At 45.4% G+C, this 22,058-nt stretch overlaps 1 protein-coding gene across 1 annotated transcript in view; it reads right to left on the bottom strand.

The window, feature by feature from the left end:
- GRIN2B (glutamate ionotropic receptor NMDA type subunit 2B) overlaps positions 1-22,058 on the bottom strand; it is a 203,587-nt gene that overhangs the window by 167,011 nt on the left and 14,518 nt on the right. Inside the window, exon 2 of the mRNA XM_074826859.1 lies at positions 165-593. Coding sequence (XP_074682960.1) covers positions 165-575 — 411 coding nt within the window. The 5' untranslated portion in view covers positions 576-593. The remainder of the gene's footprint in view (positions 1-164; positions 594-22,058) is intronic.

The following is a 22,058-nucleotide window of genomic DNA, read 5'->3' as shown; positions in this document are numbered from 1 at the left end:
CTACACACAGTTAGTTCTTTTAATCTCTTTTTGAATCTGAAACTCTCTAATCCCCCAACCCTTCAGCCCCATGAGACTACACCTGAGGATCACAGAATAAGATATTTCTTTCTGTTTTTCAGTTTCCATCTGCAGGTCTGCGATAGAAGGAAGCTCAAATTTACCTTATCTGCCATGATCATAGAGGAGCCTCCATGGATGCCCAGGATGGGTGTGAGGGTCTGGGCAGAGATGAAGTCCAGGATCTGAGCAATGGCTTCCTGGTCTGTGTCATCAGCAAATACCACCCCTTGAATCTTCCGGTCTGACATGAGGTCACAGATGCGAGTAATGATGCTCTTGGGATCTGTCTCATTCATGGCCACCAGCTCCACCCGCGGCACCACTGAGAGGTGGTGAAAGTCATCTTTCTCGTGGGCATCTTTGATGGCCACTTCGTCTGAAGTCCCCACCAGGATGACTGCAATGCCAATGCTTGGGTGGCTTTTCTGGGCATGGGCCCCGCTCCCTGTTGTCGCAAGGACTGCCAGCACCAGCCAAAACCTTGGAGAGTAGCACTCCACCCTGGGCCTCATCTTCGGCTCTTACACTCCCTGAGTGAGGAAGAAAAAAAAGGAAAGGGGGAAAGTAAGAGAAAGGGAAAGTGATTAATTGACAAGTCAATCATGCACTCAGCCTTCAAGGCAGATCCACCGATCTTCCTCAACCACTAGCTCTCCTCCCACCAGTCCTTCTTGCCTGATGCCCAGCTACATTCAGCCCTTTGGCTACATTCAGGGCTCTGTTAAAGTCAGGGGTGGGGATCAGACCAGTCCGGCCTCTACTTCAGAGTCTGGACTCACTTCAAAGAACAGTTGTCAGCAGAAGATGCGATCATGTAGTCTCTTGAGACCCATGTCACTCTGAAACCCAAGTCAAAAGTGTTAGACCATTGTCCTTTGATGGCTGATCTTTGTGAAACTAATTGCTTATGTCAAGCTCATGTCTAAGTGCTCACCCTCAACACAAAGGAATTACTGGTGCTTGTGATCAGTTTTGCCTTCTGCTGGAGGTATAGGCAGGGAGTCTGAAGGGACCAGGCAGATAAGGACTCCTTTTTACTTCCTCAGCACAGCCCCTCCAGAATAAAGTCAGGACAAATGTCCAAGGCCATTAGATGTGTATACGTATGTGTGTGTATTCATTGCATACAACCTTCCTACCACCAGGACACACACAGCTCCAGTCTGTAGTACAGTCAAGCCATATGCCTTTCATTCGTACAAGATTCATTTCTCTCTAAAAAGCAAGAAACACAAAATTTCCCAGTGGTCGTGGACAAAACTGGATCAGTGCAGTGTGGGGAAGACATTCCCTCAAAGCCCATATGACAGCTATTTTTGCCCAGAAGCAGAAAGACCCACAGAGCTTAGAAAGGTTCACCCTCAGCTACTACAGCCAGGGATATTACACCGATCTTTTGCCTGAACATGTCCACTTTATTTTGTAATCATAACAGTAGAAATGGAAAAACCTGATGAGGTCATCCGTCCAGCCTCTGACTGTTCCCTGTGGGATTGTTCCTAGATCTGTCTTTGTCTCATTTTAATAATAGTTCGCATTTCCACAACTCTTTTCATCCTCAAGGCACTTTACAAACACTAACAAATTAATCCTTGCAGCACCTATGCAGTGTAAATAACAGAACCCCCCTGGTCTAGGGACAAAAACAGAGCAGCATCTCCCCATCCTGTGGGAGGCAGCACTGCTCAGTGTGCCCACCCAGGGCCATGCTGCTGTCCCAAGGAGATTTCAGGCATTGCAAACTAAAGAAGGCTTTCCCTCAGCACAAAAGGTCCTGCTCAGCTATTCATGCCCATAACCCTGTTGTTCATCAGCCAGGCACACTTGGAATAAATACATCAGCCCTGCACTTCCTTGTGCTACACCTCTGGTCTTGGGGGTCCAGGAATGGGACCCTTCCATACTGTTTGCTGCTACACATGCCTCTATCAAATGTACAGAAAGCCACGGCAGCAGCGACAAGGCTGGCAAGATTTGGGGAAGCTGGAAGTCCATGAAACAGCCCTACCTGTCACCAGCCACCCATAGGGAAAGGGCACATGGAGCCACGTTTTACCCTGCCCAGGAGAACACGAGCTCAGCACCTGATCCCTCATTGTCATGCTAAGCAGAGAGAATGTATCCTGCATTGATATTACTGGATAAATAAGCAGATAATAAAATAGATAATAAATATGCACCAGAGGAACCAAATCCACTTAGGAGGCTGAAAGGGACCACGGGTGTGAAGCACCAATCGATTCTCAACTCTCTGACGGATCCACTTTCTGAGAGATGCTCACAAGGATAACCAAGAGACTTTGAGAGTTTGGCAAAATGAACAGCTAACTTCATTCCAACAGGACTGTTAGCCTCCAATTACGAGTCACTAAATTAGATTCCTTCACAGTGAAATGCAGTCCCCACTCCTGCAATGCTTTATTAACTTTAATGCACTCTATACGCTTTTTGTTTCTCACTCTCTTGCTCACTCACTTTAATGCTATATTTGTTCTCTTTAAAATATGTCTCCTGCGATCCCTCCGCATAGCCTCACACAGTATATTACGCTTGGTTAGGCAATGGCTAGCTGTGATGCCCAGGGAGCAGAGTGTAGTTTTTTCCCAGCCCCTCTCCCACCAGGAATACTTTACAGGGCCTTCCAACCCAGGGCCAGGTTGGCAACAATGCAGGAGCTATTCAGGCAATCATGGCAGCTGTCTGCCTTCACGCCCAAAACCAGACTTCTCCCACAGGAAAAGATGCTGTCCAGGGAATCCATTCCCCTCTCTACCTGCATCAAAGCCAACAAATTCCTAGCATCTACCTCCAAGCAGCAGAAAAGAGCCCAGGTCCTGAAGAGCTCATAGGTACCAATCTGCTGGGTGTCTAGCTCATGGGATGTGACCCCCAGGTAGATTTTTCCATTTAACAGAACATGATGGAGTTCCCTGTACAGTGCCAGAGCCTCAGGCTTTACAGGAAGCAGCCAGGGCTAGGAAGAGGCTGATGTGAAGAGGAGGTTGTCAGTGCCTCCACAGCCAATCTGGCATCTCCAATTTGGATCCTCAGCCATGATCCCCGTCTGGATCAGACAGAGCAATATTTAAGTAGTCTGTGTTGTACCATCCAAGACAGCTCTCCCTCCATCTCTCACTCACACGTAACACTTCTGTCATGCTCACAATGTGTTTCAGGTGCTCCATGGGTGGTCTGCATGCCAGAGACCAGTGTCCTTTTGAGACAATAGCAGCTACCGGGTCCAGGCTGGGCTCACTTGTAGGATGGGACACGGGGATATGTTAAGGCAGGGGAAGGCCATTAAATCACAACCAACCCAGGGATGAGTGGTGATCTGCACTATTTAGCTCCCACAAGGCAGCAGCAGGTTCACACCACAGAGTTAAGCTGCTCAAAGACTGCAACAGGGGTGCTCATGGTGTTACAACCCCCTCCCTATCCTCCTTGGGGCTGACTACTGTTCACAAGCGGTAGCCACTATCCACACTTCTGCTCACATGCAAGTGCTGGCTGTTAGAAAAAGGGACAAACATCCCAGCACCAACCCCATCTCTCTTTTCTGCTCTGGTCTGGCTCACTACAAGACCCTTTTGGATGTGTGATAGTAGAGGAGAGTCAGGGGTGAACCAGCACAAACTTCTTATCAGATTAAAGTGGCCCCAGAACTACTGTGAAGATGTGTTTTTGCATACATAGCAACAAGTTTTACCCATTAATTTCTACAGTGTTCAAAGACAAAAGTTTGAGGCACTCAATCAAGGAAGCACTGGAGGCAGCATGCGGACCTCCTCCTGAGTGGTGTTCTTGTTTCCAGTATAGAAGAGAAATGGAGAAATTCACACACGGAGAAACTCACAAGCACCTGACAAGGCTGCAGGTGTAGAACACGGCATTTGCCCTTAGTTTTTTCAAGTAATTTTAATATTGCTAGAATCTAATTTCACAAGTCAAGAATCATTTTAAAAATGTGCCAGTATATTTTGTTACAAAGTATTTTACGTGAGCAGCTTTTTCCCTTGGTGGTGGTGTGGGGCAACAGTGTTTGAGTCTCTTCTGTGATTTTGCCACTCCAAAACAATTTATCAAGTCCCAAACTCCAGTCTGGTAAGTAAAATCCTTTACACATTACTCTACACTATTATGTTGTCCCTTTCTCCCTGGAAAATAATATATGACAGGGCCATTAGACAAAGTGGTTTTACAGACATATCTATATTTAGGTATAAACATGCCTGTAAAACCATTATACCTCTATAATCTCATTTTACTTACCAATAAAACATATCCACTATTGTAGAGGAATGCAGCATCTACTTAGTGCTGCAGAGCAATGTTACACAATCACTGTTAAAATGGGAAGGGAAAGCTAACTTCTCCAATTGAAAATGGAAGAGGAATGTAGGTAGTCAGACAGTAATTATCCAGATTGGAATTTGGCCAGGACCAAAGGTTAGATTGCTTAAAAATATCATGAGAACCTTATTTGACACTGCATTTTTATGTGGATCAGATCTAAGGTAAGTATTAATAGAAAATTATTAGGCTGCACAGGCAAAATACAGCTCAGCATTTAGAGATATTTCTGGACAATATTTCAAAATACAGAAAGTACACAAATAGGTCACTGTGCATTCAACCAGGCTAACTGTAAATAAAGTACTACTCAGGCAGTGTACTGCAAAGCTAGGCAATCTTCAGGTCAGACAAAGAAACTGAGGCAGAACACAGGCTGGTCCCAGAAATTTGGGGGCAGTTCTGTCATGTGCCGATACTGGTACCTCCTGCTGCTGCAATTGTGCCAGCTGTGCAGCCTTGCACAATAGTCCCTTGGGGGGGTATTTTCAGGCCCCCAAAACCCTATCTCCAAGCTCAAGACAGTAAGAAGAAAGGAAGTCCTGTAATACTGCAGTCCCAGACAAAAAGTTATCTTGAAGACAGCTTCCCTAATTAGGAGGAAGATGATGCTTGGGATGGGAGGCTAAACAGTGTGTACTAGCCACCAGGGAACTTCGCAGGGACATTGGCTGCATACTGGACAAAGAGCATCACCTACCTCCAGCCTCCTGCTCACGTACTTCCCTGGTGGGCCATGGGGAAATTCATATCCCAGTGCTTTCTGGGCTCTGCTCACTGGGAGCTCTGATGAAGTCCCAGCACCAGTTAGAGGACTTCAAGCCACAGAATCTGAATTCAACAGCTAATTTTGCATCTGCACCAAATGCAATGCTAACCCCCAGCCCTACTCTTATCCCTGATCACTAGCCCAATTCCAGGACTCACCACCGCCCTCTGTCCCACTACTACCTAGAGACAGATGTCCTGCCAGCCCCAGTGTTAGCCACCAGTGTTACCTTACTCTTTGGTATTTGCTCATCTTTGACAGCATCTTAATTCACACTGGCTTCATTTCTCAGGCAGTTTGAGCAGTATCAGACAATGAATCAAAAAGCAACCCTTGTGTTTCAGGACCTAGCTGGGCGTAGGAAGAAATCCATCTCACCTGTGAGACACTCTACAAAGCTGGAAGGTGCTTTGTGCCTGGTATCCAACACACCACCAGGGAATAGCAAGTGCGCTAGAAGAAGCTGTACTAGGGAAGTTAACATTGCACTAGACATGCTGCTGGACTGTCTGGCAAGGAAATGCCTGTATATCCAGACCAAAGAAGAACACTGTTTCTGTGTTTACCAACTGCAGAAGACTGGTGCGTATTTAATCTTTTTGTCTACTACCTGCTTTACAGGTAAACTGCAGGAGCTGAGAAGACCCGTGCAAAGAAAGGAGCAGGATTGATTGCAGCCTCATAAACTGTTGCTCCTAAGAGCTGGGTTTAAAGCTATAAATCACACCATAATTTACACCTAAGTTTCTCCAACTCCCTGATTTTTGGCAACACAATTTCAGCTTAGGACAGCCTCTCATTTTCATCATTACTGCCATCTCCCCAATCCAGACACACTGCATATTGTATACCTCTGAAGAAGCATTCCTCATGTTCTAACACTGCTTTAACCATTGTCCTACTGCACCTTCAGCCCAGGCTATTTGTATGTTGACAAACTCTTGCTCTGCTGTTCCCCATATTACTGCTTCCCAAGTAGGTGACGTAAGTGCCCATAAATCTTCTTCTGGCTCACAGCCCTGTTGTTCCAGGAATTTTGTAAACATATACAAAGAACAGGGGGATGGATCTGGGGCACGATGGATGTGTCTTGGAAGCACCTGCACACTTCAGGTGCTGATAAACACAATGAATGATGCTGCAGGAAAACGTCCATACATCCAGAGTAGGAAGACGGCAGAGGCTAGAGACAATGGAAAGTGCCATGCAGTGATGAATGCAAGAACAATCCAGCACCTGGACCTAAATGGTTCATTATAGTGACTTTGAGTAAACACCCCCTCCAAGGGCATTTCAGTAGTTTTAGATGAAAACTGGTGCAGTTTAGTTTATTTTAACTAGTTTCGAACATCACTTATATTCTCATTCGGATATATAAATGTTCCTATGACAGTGATAGAAACATTTCTCCAAGGTCTTTTGGCCAGGTCTTCTTTCTGCTCTTCACAGCCACTCCCTCGCCAACATGTACCTTTGTCCATCCCTGTAATGTTCCACAGACTCATTTCTATCTAACTTACAAAATGGTTCTTCTTTTCCCTTATTTCTTCCAAGTCATCCTTTTTCTTTTAGGGAATGTATAACACACCCCCAACCAAAGCCTTCAAAGCCCTTGGAGCTCTCTCATTACCTCGCTGTTAGCCTTCCTTCCATGGTCACTGGGTGGAAAGTAGCACATATGTTGACTTCTATTCTCTGTTTTCTTTCAAGTTGTTCTTTCTTTACTAAACCGGGTACGAACTTGACCCTGACTTGGACAGTGCCAGATCCATCCCATATATCACATATTCGTTTCTCCCCACCTCCAACAGCTAGTTTGCGTCTGTCTATCCAACACGTGTATCCAAGGATAAGGTGAAAAAGTGCTTCCCGATTTTCTGCCCCATCCAAAGGAGAAGAGCAATTCTCTCCCTACACTTAAGGCGGTACAAAGAACACTTTGATCATCAATTAGACCCATATCATTTCCAACAGTTGAAGAACTCTATCTCATTATTGTAAGCTTGCCCAAGGGTAAGTTCCCAGTGTCCTTCCCACTTCCTCCCACCCACATGTTTTACATATCATGGGTGATAGCTGATACAGCCACAGCCTGCGAGCGTCTGTTGAGGCCAACACCAAGTGATTCATAGAAATTACAAATTAAAATCCTCTGCTTAATAGTCTTGCCCTTCCCCCAGTCACTTCAGGATTGCTGTCTACAGCATCTGCTTTAGCACACTACCTGCACTGAAACAACTCAAACAATAGGATTACCGCTGCTAGGAGACAGCTCCAAGGCTCACATTTAGAAATGTTTCCCTAAACTCAGTCTAAATTTTCCCTTTGCTCAGCTATCCTGTCACTAATATCTCCTTCATTCAGCCAAAACAATTTCTCCCTCTTGACTCACAGTCTCCACCCTGAAAATGCTTGTAGATGGTTATCTGATCACCCCTTGGGACTTTCCTCTGTTGCAGCAGAAGTTCACCTGTGTTCCCTCCTCATAAGTTGAGTCCCCTTGGGTCCTCATCAGGATGAGCAAGGGAGGATGAAGATAGGGAGAGCAGCAGCGAGTCTGACCTGTTTACCCAGCCTGGCACACACGTGCAGAGCTGCAGGAGTCAGTGTCACACACACAAAAGCCATTAAGCAAGACAGCAGGTCAGTCTGGCATTGCCTAGTGCCAACTTCTAAATGCCAGGGCATAAAGGCTTGGCACGGCCATCGCTCTCTGCGAGCCTGGCTTGTGGAGCCAGGCTGGAGCCACCGTTCCCCTGCCAGGATCTCACCCCTCCCTCAGCATCCCACTTGGACAAGTTTAGAAGGATGAGACAGGCCCTCCCTGCCAGAGACTGAAATATCCTCACCACCTGGAGGGTTCAGATGCCACAGCTGTCACTCCGTGCATACTCCATTTAAAACAAGGGTTTCAAAGCTTACGAGACATGCACCGTTTCCCACTTCTGACTGTCGTCTGCCCCATCTCAGAACTGGATCCAGGCTCAGAGAAAGATCATCCAAAGCAAGGGACGTGTTGCTGTGTGCACGGGGACTCTCCAAAGGGATTTCAGCACAGTTGAAAGCAGCTTTGCCTCCTGAAGTGCAAGACGAGGTTTAAACAGGCAGCAGAACACTGCACGAGAGCAACTCCAGTTTTGCCAATTAAATTGAACTGTAACAATTCAGTAATCCATGCGGCAATCCCTTCCTTCCTTTCTTAATTCTCCACTTCCAGTTTTCATTTCCAAGCAGGAATCAACAGCACATTAATAACATAAGGGCATTAAAGTCTGCAATTTCCAAAAGCTAGGGATTTAAATACCTCTGATCTATTAGCATCCATGAGAAATGCACGTTTAACTTCACTTGGATGGTTTGGAGAAGCACATCTTCAGCATTTCTCATTACTTGCTGTATTAATTCAAGGTTTTCTATTCAACCTTAATCAACTCTGCATTTTGTGAATTGGCATATGGTTATATTGAATCTCAAAATTTAAAAATGAGGAGAATTTTTACTTCCAAGGGTGGGAGGACTTTCCCACTCCCCAGACTTTCTCATGCATCTCACTCAGTACCTGTTTGTTCCCTGCATCATTTCCTTAAAGAGAAAAAGCAGGCAGACGGAGACTGCACTGTCTCCTGAAGGCAGCTGCCAAACGCCACACCGGTGCTGAAATCCCGTGGGTTCCTCAGAGCCTCACATCAAGAGACAGTCTTACATTATTTGGATGCCAGATGTAAAAGCCAAATCACAACAGTTTCTTAAAACATACCGTAAGTGGGAAGGAAAATACGATTTTTCTTTTTTTAGGCAGAAATTGAGTGACTCCTTCTTCTACAATACTGACAATCCTAAAAAGGGCATCTGAACCAGAGGGAGACAGCCTCAAACTACACCTGCACTTTGGCTACAGTCATCCAGTTTGCTGTCAATCTCCTCAGATATAATGTATAACATGGGATAGAGCTTTAAAACACAAACCTGCCCATCCCTTCAGAAAGATCTTCATGAGTGCATGTTTCAGTCTTGCAGCCCATGCAGCAGGGCAAGCTAGGAGAAACTATTTGCACCACCTCTGTTCATTGTCGCACCATTACAGCAAATCTTAAACAGCCCTAAAGCAGAGTGCCAGAGCTCACCAGACCTGATCAGGCTCTCATAAAGGTGTTACAGACAGCAGAAATGGCAGAGAAGGTGGCTCGATGCCCAAAACACCTAGATATGAGGCAGGCAGTGGGGTGGAGAGAGAGAGAGAGATACATGCTGTGAGCTGGTCCAGGACAAAGCCACAGTGCTATGGACACTGATGGGCCACATTTCACAAAATGACAGCATCCCTCAGGAGCCTCATGACCTCTTGATTTCCACTGGTATGCAGCATTTTGGAAAAGGGAGTTTAGTCACCAAAGTACCCCGTGAAACCTCCAGCCTTGCTCATGAAATGAGACAGGGAATTAATCTGGAAGTGAGAAGGACCAAGACGTGTTTTTACCATGGACAAAAAGGCATGCCACAGCCATTGGAGCCAAGAAGGGTCAAAAGCTGGCTTTAGTCAGACCACCAGAAGTGACGGATGAGTACCCAGAAAAATTTGTTGTGAATCTCCTTCCTTGTAATTGCCTGTCCCTTGTCCCTTCCCTTTTTCTCACTCTGATCCTTGGTAAAGGACTTTTATGTTCCTGTTATCACTACTTATAGAAAAACAAAACAAAATCTACCTAGAAGTAGTAATAAGGGAAACCCAATGTGTGACACCAAAAAGAGTGCCATTCAAGATGTTTGGTGTTGTACACTCCCAACCCAGAAGCATCCCCAAAAACACTCATGCCTTTAGAAAAACTTGATGCTTACAATAAATATTAAAGCCAGAATGAAGGGAGAATTGACAATTGCAAATCAAGAATTTTTTTATTTGTAGTCTCATTTTTCTTCTCCTTTCCCTCTTTACTCTCCCCACCCAACACTTTCCCCTTTCCCTATCTTTGTCTGCCTGAGTTCAATGGCCAGTAAGGCACCAGCCATCAATGGATACAATATGCTTTCACAGTACATTAGTGCTGTGCATCAGACCATGCTGTGCCTGCAATTGTATGACAGGTCAGGGCTGATTCGTCTTACTGAGACTTTCAATCAATAGTGTCCAGAAAGCTTTCCCAGCTGGAGGGACCCAGCCCAGCAGTCGCTGACCTCTCCCTTGCTCAGCACTTGATCATATTTATAGAGTTGCAGTGACAGAAACATACACAGGCAAAGCCAAATCTGGACCACGGCTAGTCACTGGCTGTTGATGTATCAGGGACAGGGATGGGAAGGTCCAATCCAGCATAAGCAAACAGATTAGATTTGTCTCAGTTGAATGCCATTTCCATGCATTTCTTCCTCTGTTCTCTGTTTTCTCCAACCTCTCAAATTCATTCACTCTGGCTGCTTCAGCCACCTTTCCCAGCTCACCTAGCTGTTCAATCCTCCATGTGCTGGCCAATGCATACAAGGATGTACCAGACCACGTCTCCTCCCAGCCCAGCTCCACCACTGGCTTCCTCAGGCTGTAGCTCAGCCCTTTTGGGCCTCATATCATTTACACAATTGCAGCAGGAAGAAAAAAAGTATTACTAGCAAGAGTAAAAGTGAACAATAACCAAAAGCAGACAGTTGTCACAATAAAGAATACCTTACCAGTAAATAAAAATCAATATTATGGGCAAAGTGTAGCTGTGAGTTACTTATGTTTTAAGGTCAGTTTACACTTTTAAAACAGCATAAGAGGGCTTAGTATAAAAGAAAATCTAGAATTTCAATATTCCCCATGAACTTCCTTAAAGCTACTATATATGTCCTAATCTACCACCCTTCGCAGCTTTCTCCATCCATCACTTATCTCTAATCCATTTTTTGTCCTTCATGGCTCCCACAGCCATTCCATTCCTCATTTTAAGCACTGTCATATTTTTGGTCCATCCTCAGTACCTCTTACCTCACTTGTATTCACACTGTTAGGTTTCTGGTTTTAAATCTTGAAAGCATGGAGGGAATGTACCACAAGTGAAGTCTTGTTCTAATCCCTCATACCACTATCTAAAATCAATAAGCATTTTTTGAAAGTGTAAACACCATTGTTTTCTTCCTCACCCTTCGCCTTATTCTCCTCATCAGAAAGATGGAGATGCATCTTCTCTGCTTCATAGAGTTAGAATGTTTAATTATTTATGGTATTTAAAGTACTTTTGGCTCTGAAGCGACAGAAGCTACAGGAGCTGAGATTATTATTATTGCTTCCATTGCACTTCCCTGAAGGCAGCAATGTCTTCTTGTGAGATCATACCCAACATTACTCACAGGATCCCAAGAGAGTGTATTAAAACCTGTATGTCCAAGATCTTCAGGACAATAAATTCTAGTGTAGCTAGGAGCAGAGAGAAAGGAATTGCTGTAATACCATAAATAGTTGTCGGTTTCCAAGCAAAATCCCTGATATTCAATATCGTCTTTGCCACATTGACTCAAACTGCAAAATACTGCTGATCAGTAGTTTCTGATGAAACAACATGTTGTCAGCAAATGCCAGTTTGTTAAGCCTATTCTCATGAAAATATCTCTCAGCTCACGACACATTTTCACCTACTCCAAAGCAGCTTTCTTGCTGGCAAGGAAGAACAAGAGCAATGCAGATCTTCGGAGAGCTAGGCAGAGCTGCAGCAAGCAGCCAGCCTCCAGGGTCTGGGCTGGAGGTGCAGCTCTTCTGAGCACCAGGATCCATCCATCCAGCAATTTTAATCCAGACCTAGAAATCTCCTGTTTCATTAAGAGATGTGCCCTGTGGATCTGCCACAGATCCAGGGAGTCTTGTTCCAGCAGCTCTTGGGCAGTGGAAATGTAAAGCCCAGCTCCATTTCAATTCACTTGCAGAAACTCAAAATACGAGATGTCCTAACTGTGGGTCCCAGAAGTGGAGACCCTCAGACCCTGGATATAAACAGATCTGGGGAAGGTGGCCAGACCAGAGTCACCAGGCTTTTAGAGCATGGCCAGAAATCCTGGGAGCTCTGGATCCCTCCTGAACAAAAATCCTGGTCTTATACCACAGAGCCTGGATATCCTGAGAGTCCTGGCTGGGGCTACAATGTCAGAGGTGCCAGAAATCTGGGATTCATAGAGAAGTCCTCAGATGTAATTCTGAGGGCCCATGGCCTTGTGCCCCACAGCTGCAAACCCAACAAGCCCTGGAAGCCAGGGGAGGAAACTAATAGCTTTGACAGTTTCACTGCAGTTATTAGTCTCTTTTATCAGTCCCTCTGAACTTGTAGTTTCCCAGTATTTGTGGGGAGAGGAGGGGAATTCTGCCATTAAGTTCAGACTAAAATTAATTTTCTACCTCTGAACATCCTCCTGCCTGGAAAACCTGCTTGTAGCCTGATGCCCTGTGATTCTGTCAGACTTCACAAACTATGTTGAGCTGTGCCTGCTGAGCACCTGAGTGAGACCTGTGGAGAAATACAAGGGGCTTTGAGGGGTAATGGCAGCCACAGGGTATATTATCATTGACAAGTTCACAGAGAGCAACTGTTCTGCTTTGGGGGATTCTTCTGTTGACCAGAGACAGTCGATAAAGACTGGAGTAGTCCTGGAGTCAAGAGAAAAGGTGTTGTAGTCCACCCCCACTCAAATTCTTCTTCCAGTTCCCATCATTTCCTGGGTTACGCTGCCACAGAGCAATGTTGAAAGACTAGCGCGTTCTCACTGCAGAAGTAAGTATAAAGTAAAATGAGGGTGTGTATGTCAGTTTTTATATATACACACACTCTATATATATATAGTTATTTATATATATGTATTTGTTTGTTATTATTAATTTTTTATATACATATAATGAGTATATATGGACTCCATCTCATCTTAGACCAGCAGATAGGGCTGCATTTCTCTGAAGGAGTAAAGTAGGTAGGAGAAGCAGCTCTTTGCAGGATGGCCAGTTACCCCTTTCCTGCCAGACCTGAAATGGCACCAGTTCCTAAACGCACTAAATCCCTGTATTTCCGAAAAGAAGAAAACCCCAAAACAGTGCGGGGGGGGGGGGGGGGAAGGAAAAAAAAAAGCTGGAGACAACATTCAAGTTGCATCACTGGTCCTTGTAGGAAATCAGCTTCCAAGACAGAAACCCAAACCTTGCTGCCATGTCTGGGGTCAGCCTCTGGCACAGAGCAGCTGCTCTCCCTCCTGAGAGTTGTTTCTGGGGTGGAGGCAGAGTCAGCACTCAGCCAAGAGGTGGGGGTTTAGCGGATATAGTGTCAAGGCTGTTTTTCACACTGCCCATCTTGAAGCACTATAGTAGCACTGAGGTGCCAGTCCTGTCTTGTGAAGGGTTTTTATACAATCCTGAGGTTATAGCGCCATATAACCATCATGTTAAAGCATTCAGCTAGCGACAGGCTGCAGTCTTTAGCTAGAGCTCAACCTTGTTTGTATATGACAGTACCAATATTGACATCCTGAACAGCCAAAGATTATATGCTGCAAACATCACCCAGTCCTTAGAATGAAGTAGAGAAAGCAAACCAGGTTGTCTATATGAACTGCCTCTCCAAACTTTGCCTCGCATACACCACTCGTCCACCTGGAACTTCCTGGTGCTATGCTCACTTTGGGCTTTCCTTGTTTCTCCTTCTCACTGCAGCTTTGACACTTCTCCATGTCAAGTCCATGCCACAGGGCTGAACTGCTGCCCCACCGGGTCCCCAGTTTCAATTAAAAAAAATCAGCTCTTAGATGCCATGCTGGCTTTCTACAAAGCCTCTCTACAGCTCCTGTTTTGATGTCCTGTCAGGATGACACTGACAGGACCTCATTTCCAAGCCAGGAAGCATTTCTGCATGCAGCTGCATTGATTGTTATATATATGAAGATGCCCAAGTACAGTAAAATTCCTGGAGGTGTTTGCACTATGCGTTTTCAATACCTCTGTGCCAGAGGGGTGTAAAGTCCCTCTGATCTGATGTGGCAGCATTTTAAACCCACTTTGCACAGGTGTTAGCACCTTTGTGAGGCACTGGAAGCCAAGGGGGCTCATGACCTATAAACACAGCGCACATCTGGAGAGCAGCCTCTTGCCATGCTCCCTGTGATACTTGTCTCAGGAGAGAGAGGGAAAAGCTGTAACAAATGAGACATGTATGCATTGTCACCTGACTACGTTGCCTGGTGTTGCTCTGAGATCCACTTCCTCTTGTTTGTACTTTATCTTCTGAGCCTGCAAAGCTTCGGGGACCCTAAACCACCTCCCTCACTATATTCCTAGCACAGCCCTGTCACCACCCCATCCAGAGGTCAGGGATACTTCAGCAAGACTAAAAGCAATATGCATTTATCACTCCTCCTTTCCTAATTAAAGAGATCAGAGGACATATCAGACCATGGCTGAGCTCCTGGCCCTGGAGCTGACGTGAGTTGGTGGGCAAGCTGTGTAGCCCCTCCAGCTGATTCGTATACTCAGGCTGGCCTGACATGCAGCTAAGGGACCATCCTCTCCAGATCCATCTGCATTACAGCTTCCCCCACTGCTAAAATTTTTATTTATTTATAAAAAGCAATTGCCTAAAAGTATATACAAAAAAAACCACAACAACCCAACCAGAAAACTCAAACCAAAAATAAAGTGCCCTGACATTAGGGAAAGAAAAAGCACTCAGGCAGTGCAAAAATTCCCCAGGGGAGGTGCTCAGACTGGAATTACTGCCAAGATGACACCTGTAGGGAAAAGGGAAATAAGCCACCAGATACAAGAGAATGGACTGGAGAGGCCCAGAAGAAGGGAAGGGGGAAAAAAAAAAAGAAAAAAAAGAAAAAACAAACGAGAAAAAAACCCAAGAAATTAAGCAGGCTGGTTTGTCCATCAGTAGCTATTATGCTTTACAGGATTTACAGGTGTCTTTCACTCATCTCTGCTGCATCAGCTTCCCAAATGTTCCAGTACCTGCTTCAAAACATCTGGCCTGCCATACCCCATCCCAACAGACTCCCAGCCAAAAAGGTTTCAATGTTTATTGCAGCAGAGCTAAAAAGGAGCCATCCTCTCTAGCCACTGTGACCTGATGGGCCCACTCTTCTCTTCCCTCTACCTAAAGGACCCCCACTTGCCCCATAAGCAAAAAAAATCTCATACACAAGCATACGCATACCAGCTTTCAAAGCAATGCACCTTCCCAACCATCCCTTTGTTAGCAGCCATGAGGAGACAGTCCTGTCTCCCTCACAACCTCAAGCCCACACTAGTGCAACAGCAGCAGTGGTGTGAACAGAGGATATTTCCCATGCCAACAGAAATGTGAAATGAAGAGGTTGATGCTTCAGCAGATGGCTTTGGACTTGTCACAGCAGGGAGAGAAATCCACTTGAAAAACCTGGCCCTGGCACTAATCACCTCCTGGACTGGTAGCGCAGGATCGTGGAAGCAGTTGGGGCTGAGTACCAGATGTGAAATGACAGGGATGCAGAGCAGCAAGGCAAACATGGAGGCAGTGAGAACCATGGGCTTTCTCTGGGACTGCAACGACATGTTCAGGCAGGCAGCACGTTGGGAACAAGAGCAGAGGAAAAGATGCACATACCAAACAGTCGAGGGAGCAAGGTAATGAAAAGCCAAACCATCTGACCACAGCTTGCAATGAACACCATCAAAAGATTACAAGCAATGGGTAAACGGAGAAGAGCAAGCTTTAGAGAAGCTCTGCAGCATATAACATGCAATGTACCAGCCTGCCTACAGAGCTCACTAGCCCAGGAGACTTTACCCTCCCCAACCCAGCATCAGCCCAGAACACCGCTAGTGCTGGTACACATCCTTGTTTCACACAACCCCTCTAAAGGGCCATCTTCTTAGATATCATGCCTGAAAACTCATATGACCACCAGACAACTGTACTTTGCACAAGTGAAATCTGCTGTTGTCCAGCACACTGAAGGAGGTGGAAGAAGGTCCTTGGCCTTTCTGCACTGTTTGCTGTGTCCCAGGAGACAGCCCTCTGTCAGTACAGAAAATATCATCCTATATTGAAACCTTGCCTAGAGATACCCTCTTTTTTTTTTTTTTTTTTCAACCTTCATTGGATTTTTGTTTTTGATGGGCCTCATCCCAGCACTGGGGGTGTCAGCCAGTTGTGTGGGCGCAGCAGACAGAAGTCTGCTGCAAGCCTACAATTGGTGAGACAAGGGGACCCCATGGAGATGGATGTGACCATGCTTCCAGTTTGATGACTGAGCCCATGCACTCTTCTCCTACAAAGGTTTCAGCCAGAAGGGGACTAAAATGAAAAAGGCTGCTCCGTAGTCACAGTCCCAGAGCAGCTGATGCATGTGCCAAGAGCAAAGGAGATTCTGTTTGCAGATAGATGAGCTGCATCATGGAGAGAGGGATGATAGAGATGCTTTCCCTTTCCTTGTCATCAGGGTGCTTCCCTGAGTCAAAGGGTACCCACTCCCCAAAAAGGCCATCAGCCTGCACCCTCCTCTAGTCATGTGTGCTTTTCTGAGAAGGTGGGAATGCTTGGTTAGATGCAGTCAATGCCTCCACTCCTCCATCACAGGCTGACATCCATTCCAGGTGCACTGTACACAACCACACACCAGTGAACAACGATCAGAGAAAGAGAGGAAAAGCTAAGGGGAAGGAAACAGCAGGGTAGAGAAAGTGAAGACAAGAATGAAATTGAAAAGTGGGAAGGATAGTGAAAAGAGGAGATAAGGATGGGAGAGAGAGCAGAGAGGGAGTTACTTTGCAAGTGGTAGCTAAAAATCTCCCAACATTTACAGCAAATGATGCATGAAATACACTGTCAGGAATGTGATGCCCAGAACCTATTGCTGTTAAATATTTAATCTGATTGGCAGGGAGCCATTAAAACCTCAGTGTCTGGATGTCAGGCTTCTACAGAGCAACAGGTAAAGTAAATATATCAACATGTAGTGATTCACCTTGGGTGCCATCAGCCTTTCCAACCTGCAGCATGGCGCAGGAAAAAAAGTTGTCAATGGATATTAACAACAGCAGAAACGGGCTACAGGAAAGACACATCTTATGTACCTTGGCTCCCACTGCAAGCTAGAGACAAGTGGAAGGTGAATATGCTGAGTGTCTTCTTCAGAAATTACAACACACTGCTGCAAAGATTTCATACAGTGCAGTTCATGCATCTCAAACACTACAAAGTCATGCAGAACTGTGGTACATCAGGGCTGCAGCTCTAATGGCCCACACTTCCCTGCATGTAATCCCTGAAGCCAATCTGCAAGCAGACCTAAGGCTGCCTCCAGCAATCATCTTCTACCGTCTGTCAAGCATGAAGCAGGTCAGAATGTCCTACATATGTGTCTTCTAACGCCAGCATACGAGACCACATCAGGGCAGGGCTGGCAGGGTGCATACAGGTATGCAGGCAGCCCTTTTGGGTAAGAAAGCTCATTAGCTGGTACTGCAGCATTGTGAGGGGACGATAGGACAGTCAGTTGCTAGCAGGGGAATATAGATGCGTAAGTTTGCACATCCAGCACAGGCTCCCACTTTGCTGACTCTACCCACACAACCTTCAGAGCGGCTGCTGTTCGTGTCAGCTCTGGTGTCCCTGAGCCTACACCTGAGCTGAGTCTGTGCTCCCAAACAGCTGCTTCTTGGAGCTCTGCAAAGAAGGATTATATCTGGGCAAAGCTTTTGCAGTTTCAAACTACAATTCTATTCTGGCTCAGAGGCAAACTTGGCCACTCAGAGATACTCTGGGGGAAAAAAAAGACTTTCTTCTTAATCATTTTGTATTGTTCAAATCAACTCATTTCTAGAATGAAGGTGTTCGGAGCCTTTATTTATTTATTTAGGTATAATGTAACATTTTAAATTTTCCAAAGCTAACCTAAAGGTAGAAATATTCTGCTCTGCTGTAGAGACCATCAGACCAAGTTCCTCACCATCATTCAATACACCAGCAACAGGAGTCCAGTTCTTCCTAAGTATTCTACAGGTCCAGGGCACGTGGTTGACTCACTGCACTGGCAAGTCACAGATTGCATGAGCCTAGTACCTGTCTTCCAAAAAAGGAATAAATAAATAAATAAATACCTAAGAAGTGGAAAGTCATGACAGAAATGTAGGGAAAAGCAACATGCCCCATACTTGTTTCACAGAGGACATGGGATTTTAAGCTATACAAAACCCCATACCATGCAGGACATCTGCAAATCTAACACTGAGCCTTGCAAGTCTGGGATGTGGGCTCACAGGTAACACAGCACTGAGCACTTCTCTAGGCATAGATCTTGCAAGACTTGTCATAGACTGGTATTCACCAGCATAAATCTCCCATCATATTCCCCTTTCTGTATTTCTGGCTGCTTCCCTGTCGCAGCTGTTCAAGGAGCTGACTTCATCAGAATATGCTTTGTGAAGTGCTTTTCTGCTCTATATGATGCTTTTGCTTTATTTCTTTCAGTAAGTGCCAAATCACTGAAGAATGCCAAGGGTAGAGCTCTGAAAGTCAAGACCAAGCAAAGAGTAAGTATTTTTCTATGGCATCATCAGCCAAAAAGTATCAAGGCACCTCACAAACACAAAAGAAAGTGTGACTTTTGAATACAGCTGTATGGTGTGCGTGTCCATCATCCCAGCTCACAGAAGAACAAGTACGCCGAGTGACTCATGGGCTCTGACAAACCCTGCTACTGTTTAAGACTTGTCCAACTCCAGCTTGCCATGCTCGTGAGAAGGTACTGCCTGTAGCTGGCAAGGCAGAAGGAGACATGTGCCTGTGTTTCAGCCACTCCAGTCGACAGCCTGACATGTTATCCTCAACCAGCAATGAAGGTGGGTTTGCCAGACCACCGAACTGCTGCAGGAACAAACTGCAGGGGCAGGGAAGGGAAACAACTTTATTGACCACAGCTGGTGATTAACTGAATAAGAGCCAATGCATGGAAAAGTCAGATATGGGACTCTGCTGACCTGCCTCCTATCTTTACCACAAGATGAGCCTTCCCTGTAGCCCAGGACATCACAGCCCCACTTGCATGCAGTGCTTCAGCCTTTGCCTTAAAAGGTGCTCTTCCATGTTTACTGCAAGAACCTGTTTCTCTGATCCTGGGCTCCTGTCACTCTTTGAACTCCCTCTTAAAATTGCCCAGGAACTAGCTGTGTCACTGGGACACAGCCACTGTCATACAAGGAACTAAGCTGAAGCATTTATTTTACAAACAGCCCTCCAAAAAGATATCACAAAAGAACAAATTTAGGATGCTCTTCACAACAAGCTCAACAGAGCCATTCACCCAGACAGACTAGAGCCACCAGCTAAGATACTGCACTGGCTCATGGCTCTGTTTCTTATCATCACCTCTTCATTTCACTTGGAAATGCATTCAGTCTTAAAAGCAGATCAGGAAATTAACATTTCCAGGTATGGAATATCCTCCTAGCATCTGAAAATGGAATTTATATGAAAAAATGTGCAGAATTTCTTAAGTACAACTGGATAAGAAATACTGTGATAAGAGTTCTTGCTTCATCATATTTTCCCATGACTGTCAAAACGAGGAGATATATACTGCACACTTTTTTTTTAAGCTAATTAAGCTATTTCATACCTTGAAAAAAGATTCACACTGAAGGGGCAAAAAAACCCAGCTAATCCACACTCTGCTGGAACTAGCTCCTCACTGCATTTTTTTAAGTGTGCACTTCATCTTTAGTCCTTCCACTGAAAAAGGCAGCATTCAAACAGAGCCATAATCAAAGAAGAAAATATAATTAAACAGAAACATTAACAAACATGTCCTGAACAAATAACCTGCAAGGAAAAAGCACCATAGCACTGGCTCATTTAGAAGCTCAACAGCCTTTTAAAGACTATGAAATCATATGAAATCTTGCTGAAACAAGGTTGGTTTCCTGATGCCTGTGTCACCCCCTGATAATTGAGTATCTATATTCACGGCAATTCCCCCACCCCCTCCTAGTCTCCTTGTCACCCAACACTTAGGCTTGTCCTTCATACAGATCCTGCTTTTCCCAGCTTCAGCTAAGGGCCCACTCTCTTCCAGATCTGCCCTTAGTGACTAAAGAGAATAATTGGCCCCTGTTCTCTCTTTATAACAGTCCTTTACGGATTTGCAGACAGTTAGGTTTCCACCCACAGCTTTCTTTCCTCTAGACTGAACATGCCTGGCTCTCTTAGCATTTCTTACAGCACTCAGTGTCTACTGTCATCTACCCCTATCCCCTTGCTTGCTCCCCTCTCCAGCCTGCAAACTATCTTTTTAAAAACACTGCACCCCAACGTGGGTGCAACACTACACAATCACAGCCAAAAGATGGGGGAGAAATGATCTTTGGGCCCTGCAAATCAGAGGGGGAGGAATCCTGTGGAAACACCACATCCTTTTCTTCCTCTCCTGGAGAATTTTGGACACTCCCTGTAGCAAAGCTCCCAGGGCTACTTTCGTTCAGAGACTGCCATCACTTCCTTGGGAACGGTACTTCAGCCTCAGCCATGTTTTGCAGCAGGAACTGTGCTGTCTATTCAGTGCTTCCTTTTGTTCGGTTTGCTGCTATTGATTGGTTACAGCTACTTCTCCTTCGGTTCTGGTTAGGCTCCTACACAACTCCCCTAGCAGTGCAGACCAGGCACCTAACCAACAGTGGCTCCAACAGCACTAAACAATTCCTCATTTTCTCTCTCCTCGGTGTTTACATTCTTAAGCACACACTTTAAGGCAGTCATCACATCTCTCTTTTAATTGTCATTTGGCCAAGCTAAATGTAATTAGTTACTTTAATCTTCCCTCTTAGATCAATCCCTCCAGCATCTTAATCATTTTTGTTGCTCCACTGAATTTGTTCTAATTTGCTGCCATCTTTGGGGCACCAAGTTCTCCAGAAATGAACTCAATAGCCTAGGTACACTCAGACCAGGCACATGAAGAAAACATGACTAGAAACATGTAGAAAACATTTCCTTGCTCCGAGATGCACTAGTTCTGTTTATGCAATCCAGAAATCACATCAGCCTCTTTGCTGCCGCATTGTATTGCAAGCCCATATCTCATTTGCTAACCAGCGTAACCCCGGTGTCATTTCTGGCATTACTGCTTTCCAGGGGTGTACCTCTCATCTCTGCTTTCTTTCCGAGCACAGTCTGATTTTAACTCCTGCTATTCAATTTATTATCCACTCTGCTAATCCCCAAATCCTATTCTGAGGTATGACTGCTTAGCCAGTTATATATCTCAAATCTCTTTGATTTCCAATGGAAATACACTCACAAAGCAAAAGGCACGGGCTTTGTCATCAGAGCAAAGTCAAGGCACATCCCTAAATTCACAAGACAATATGGATTTTTCACATGCCTGTCTCCAGCATCAGTCCCTCACCGAAAACCGCCAGAGGGTTTTCAAACACTGCAGTTCGGCTTTGGTGGCATACCAATGCTGTACTGCTGTGTGACGGCTTTGCATCAGGCCCTGCTACTCTCAGAAAAAGCAATGGCCCCTGGAGACCCATGCAAGGCCCAGTGAGAAAAAGTGGGAGCCCTGGGCAGGTGCCAATCAAGCATCCCCCAAATGTACCACTGCTGGGGTACATTTCTGTACACTGCCTTTCTCTGTACATGCCCTCAAAGTGGGAATGGCACCTTTCTAATAGGCTGCACAACAGCTTCATCTGAACAGTGGTGTCAAAGGCTCCCCGCCTCCTTCATCCCAAAGGGGTGGGGGAATGGGCGGAGGCTTTTTCAAAGCCTTTCTGTGAGACATCACATTGGCGCAAAGCACCCCAGATGCTGCCCGAGCACTAAGCAATCACGGAAGCAGGACCTGGGTGCAAAGAAGATTTTTTAGGATGCAGAAGAAAAAGCCCTTC

Source organism: Strix aluco, chromosome 5, assembly GCF_031877795.1.
Source record: "Strix aluco isolate bStrAlu1 chromosome 5, bStrAlu1.hap1, whole genome shotgun sequence".
Lineage (NCBI taxonomy): Eukaryota > Metazoa > Chordata > Aves > Strigiformes > Strigidae > Strix > Strix aluco.
The sequence above is the reverse complement of the archived record's forward strand: the minus strand, read 5'-3'. Positions and strand labels throughout refer to the sequence as shown.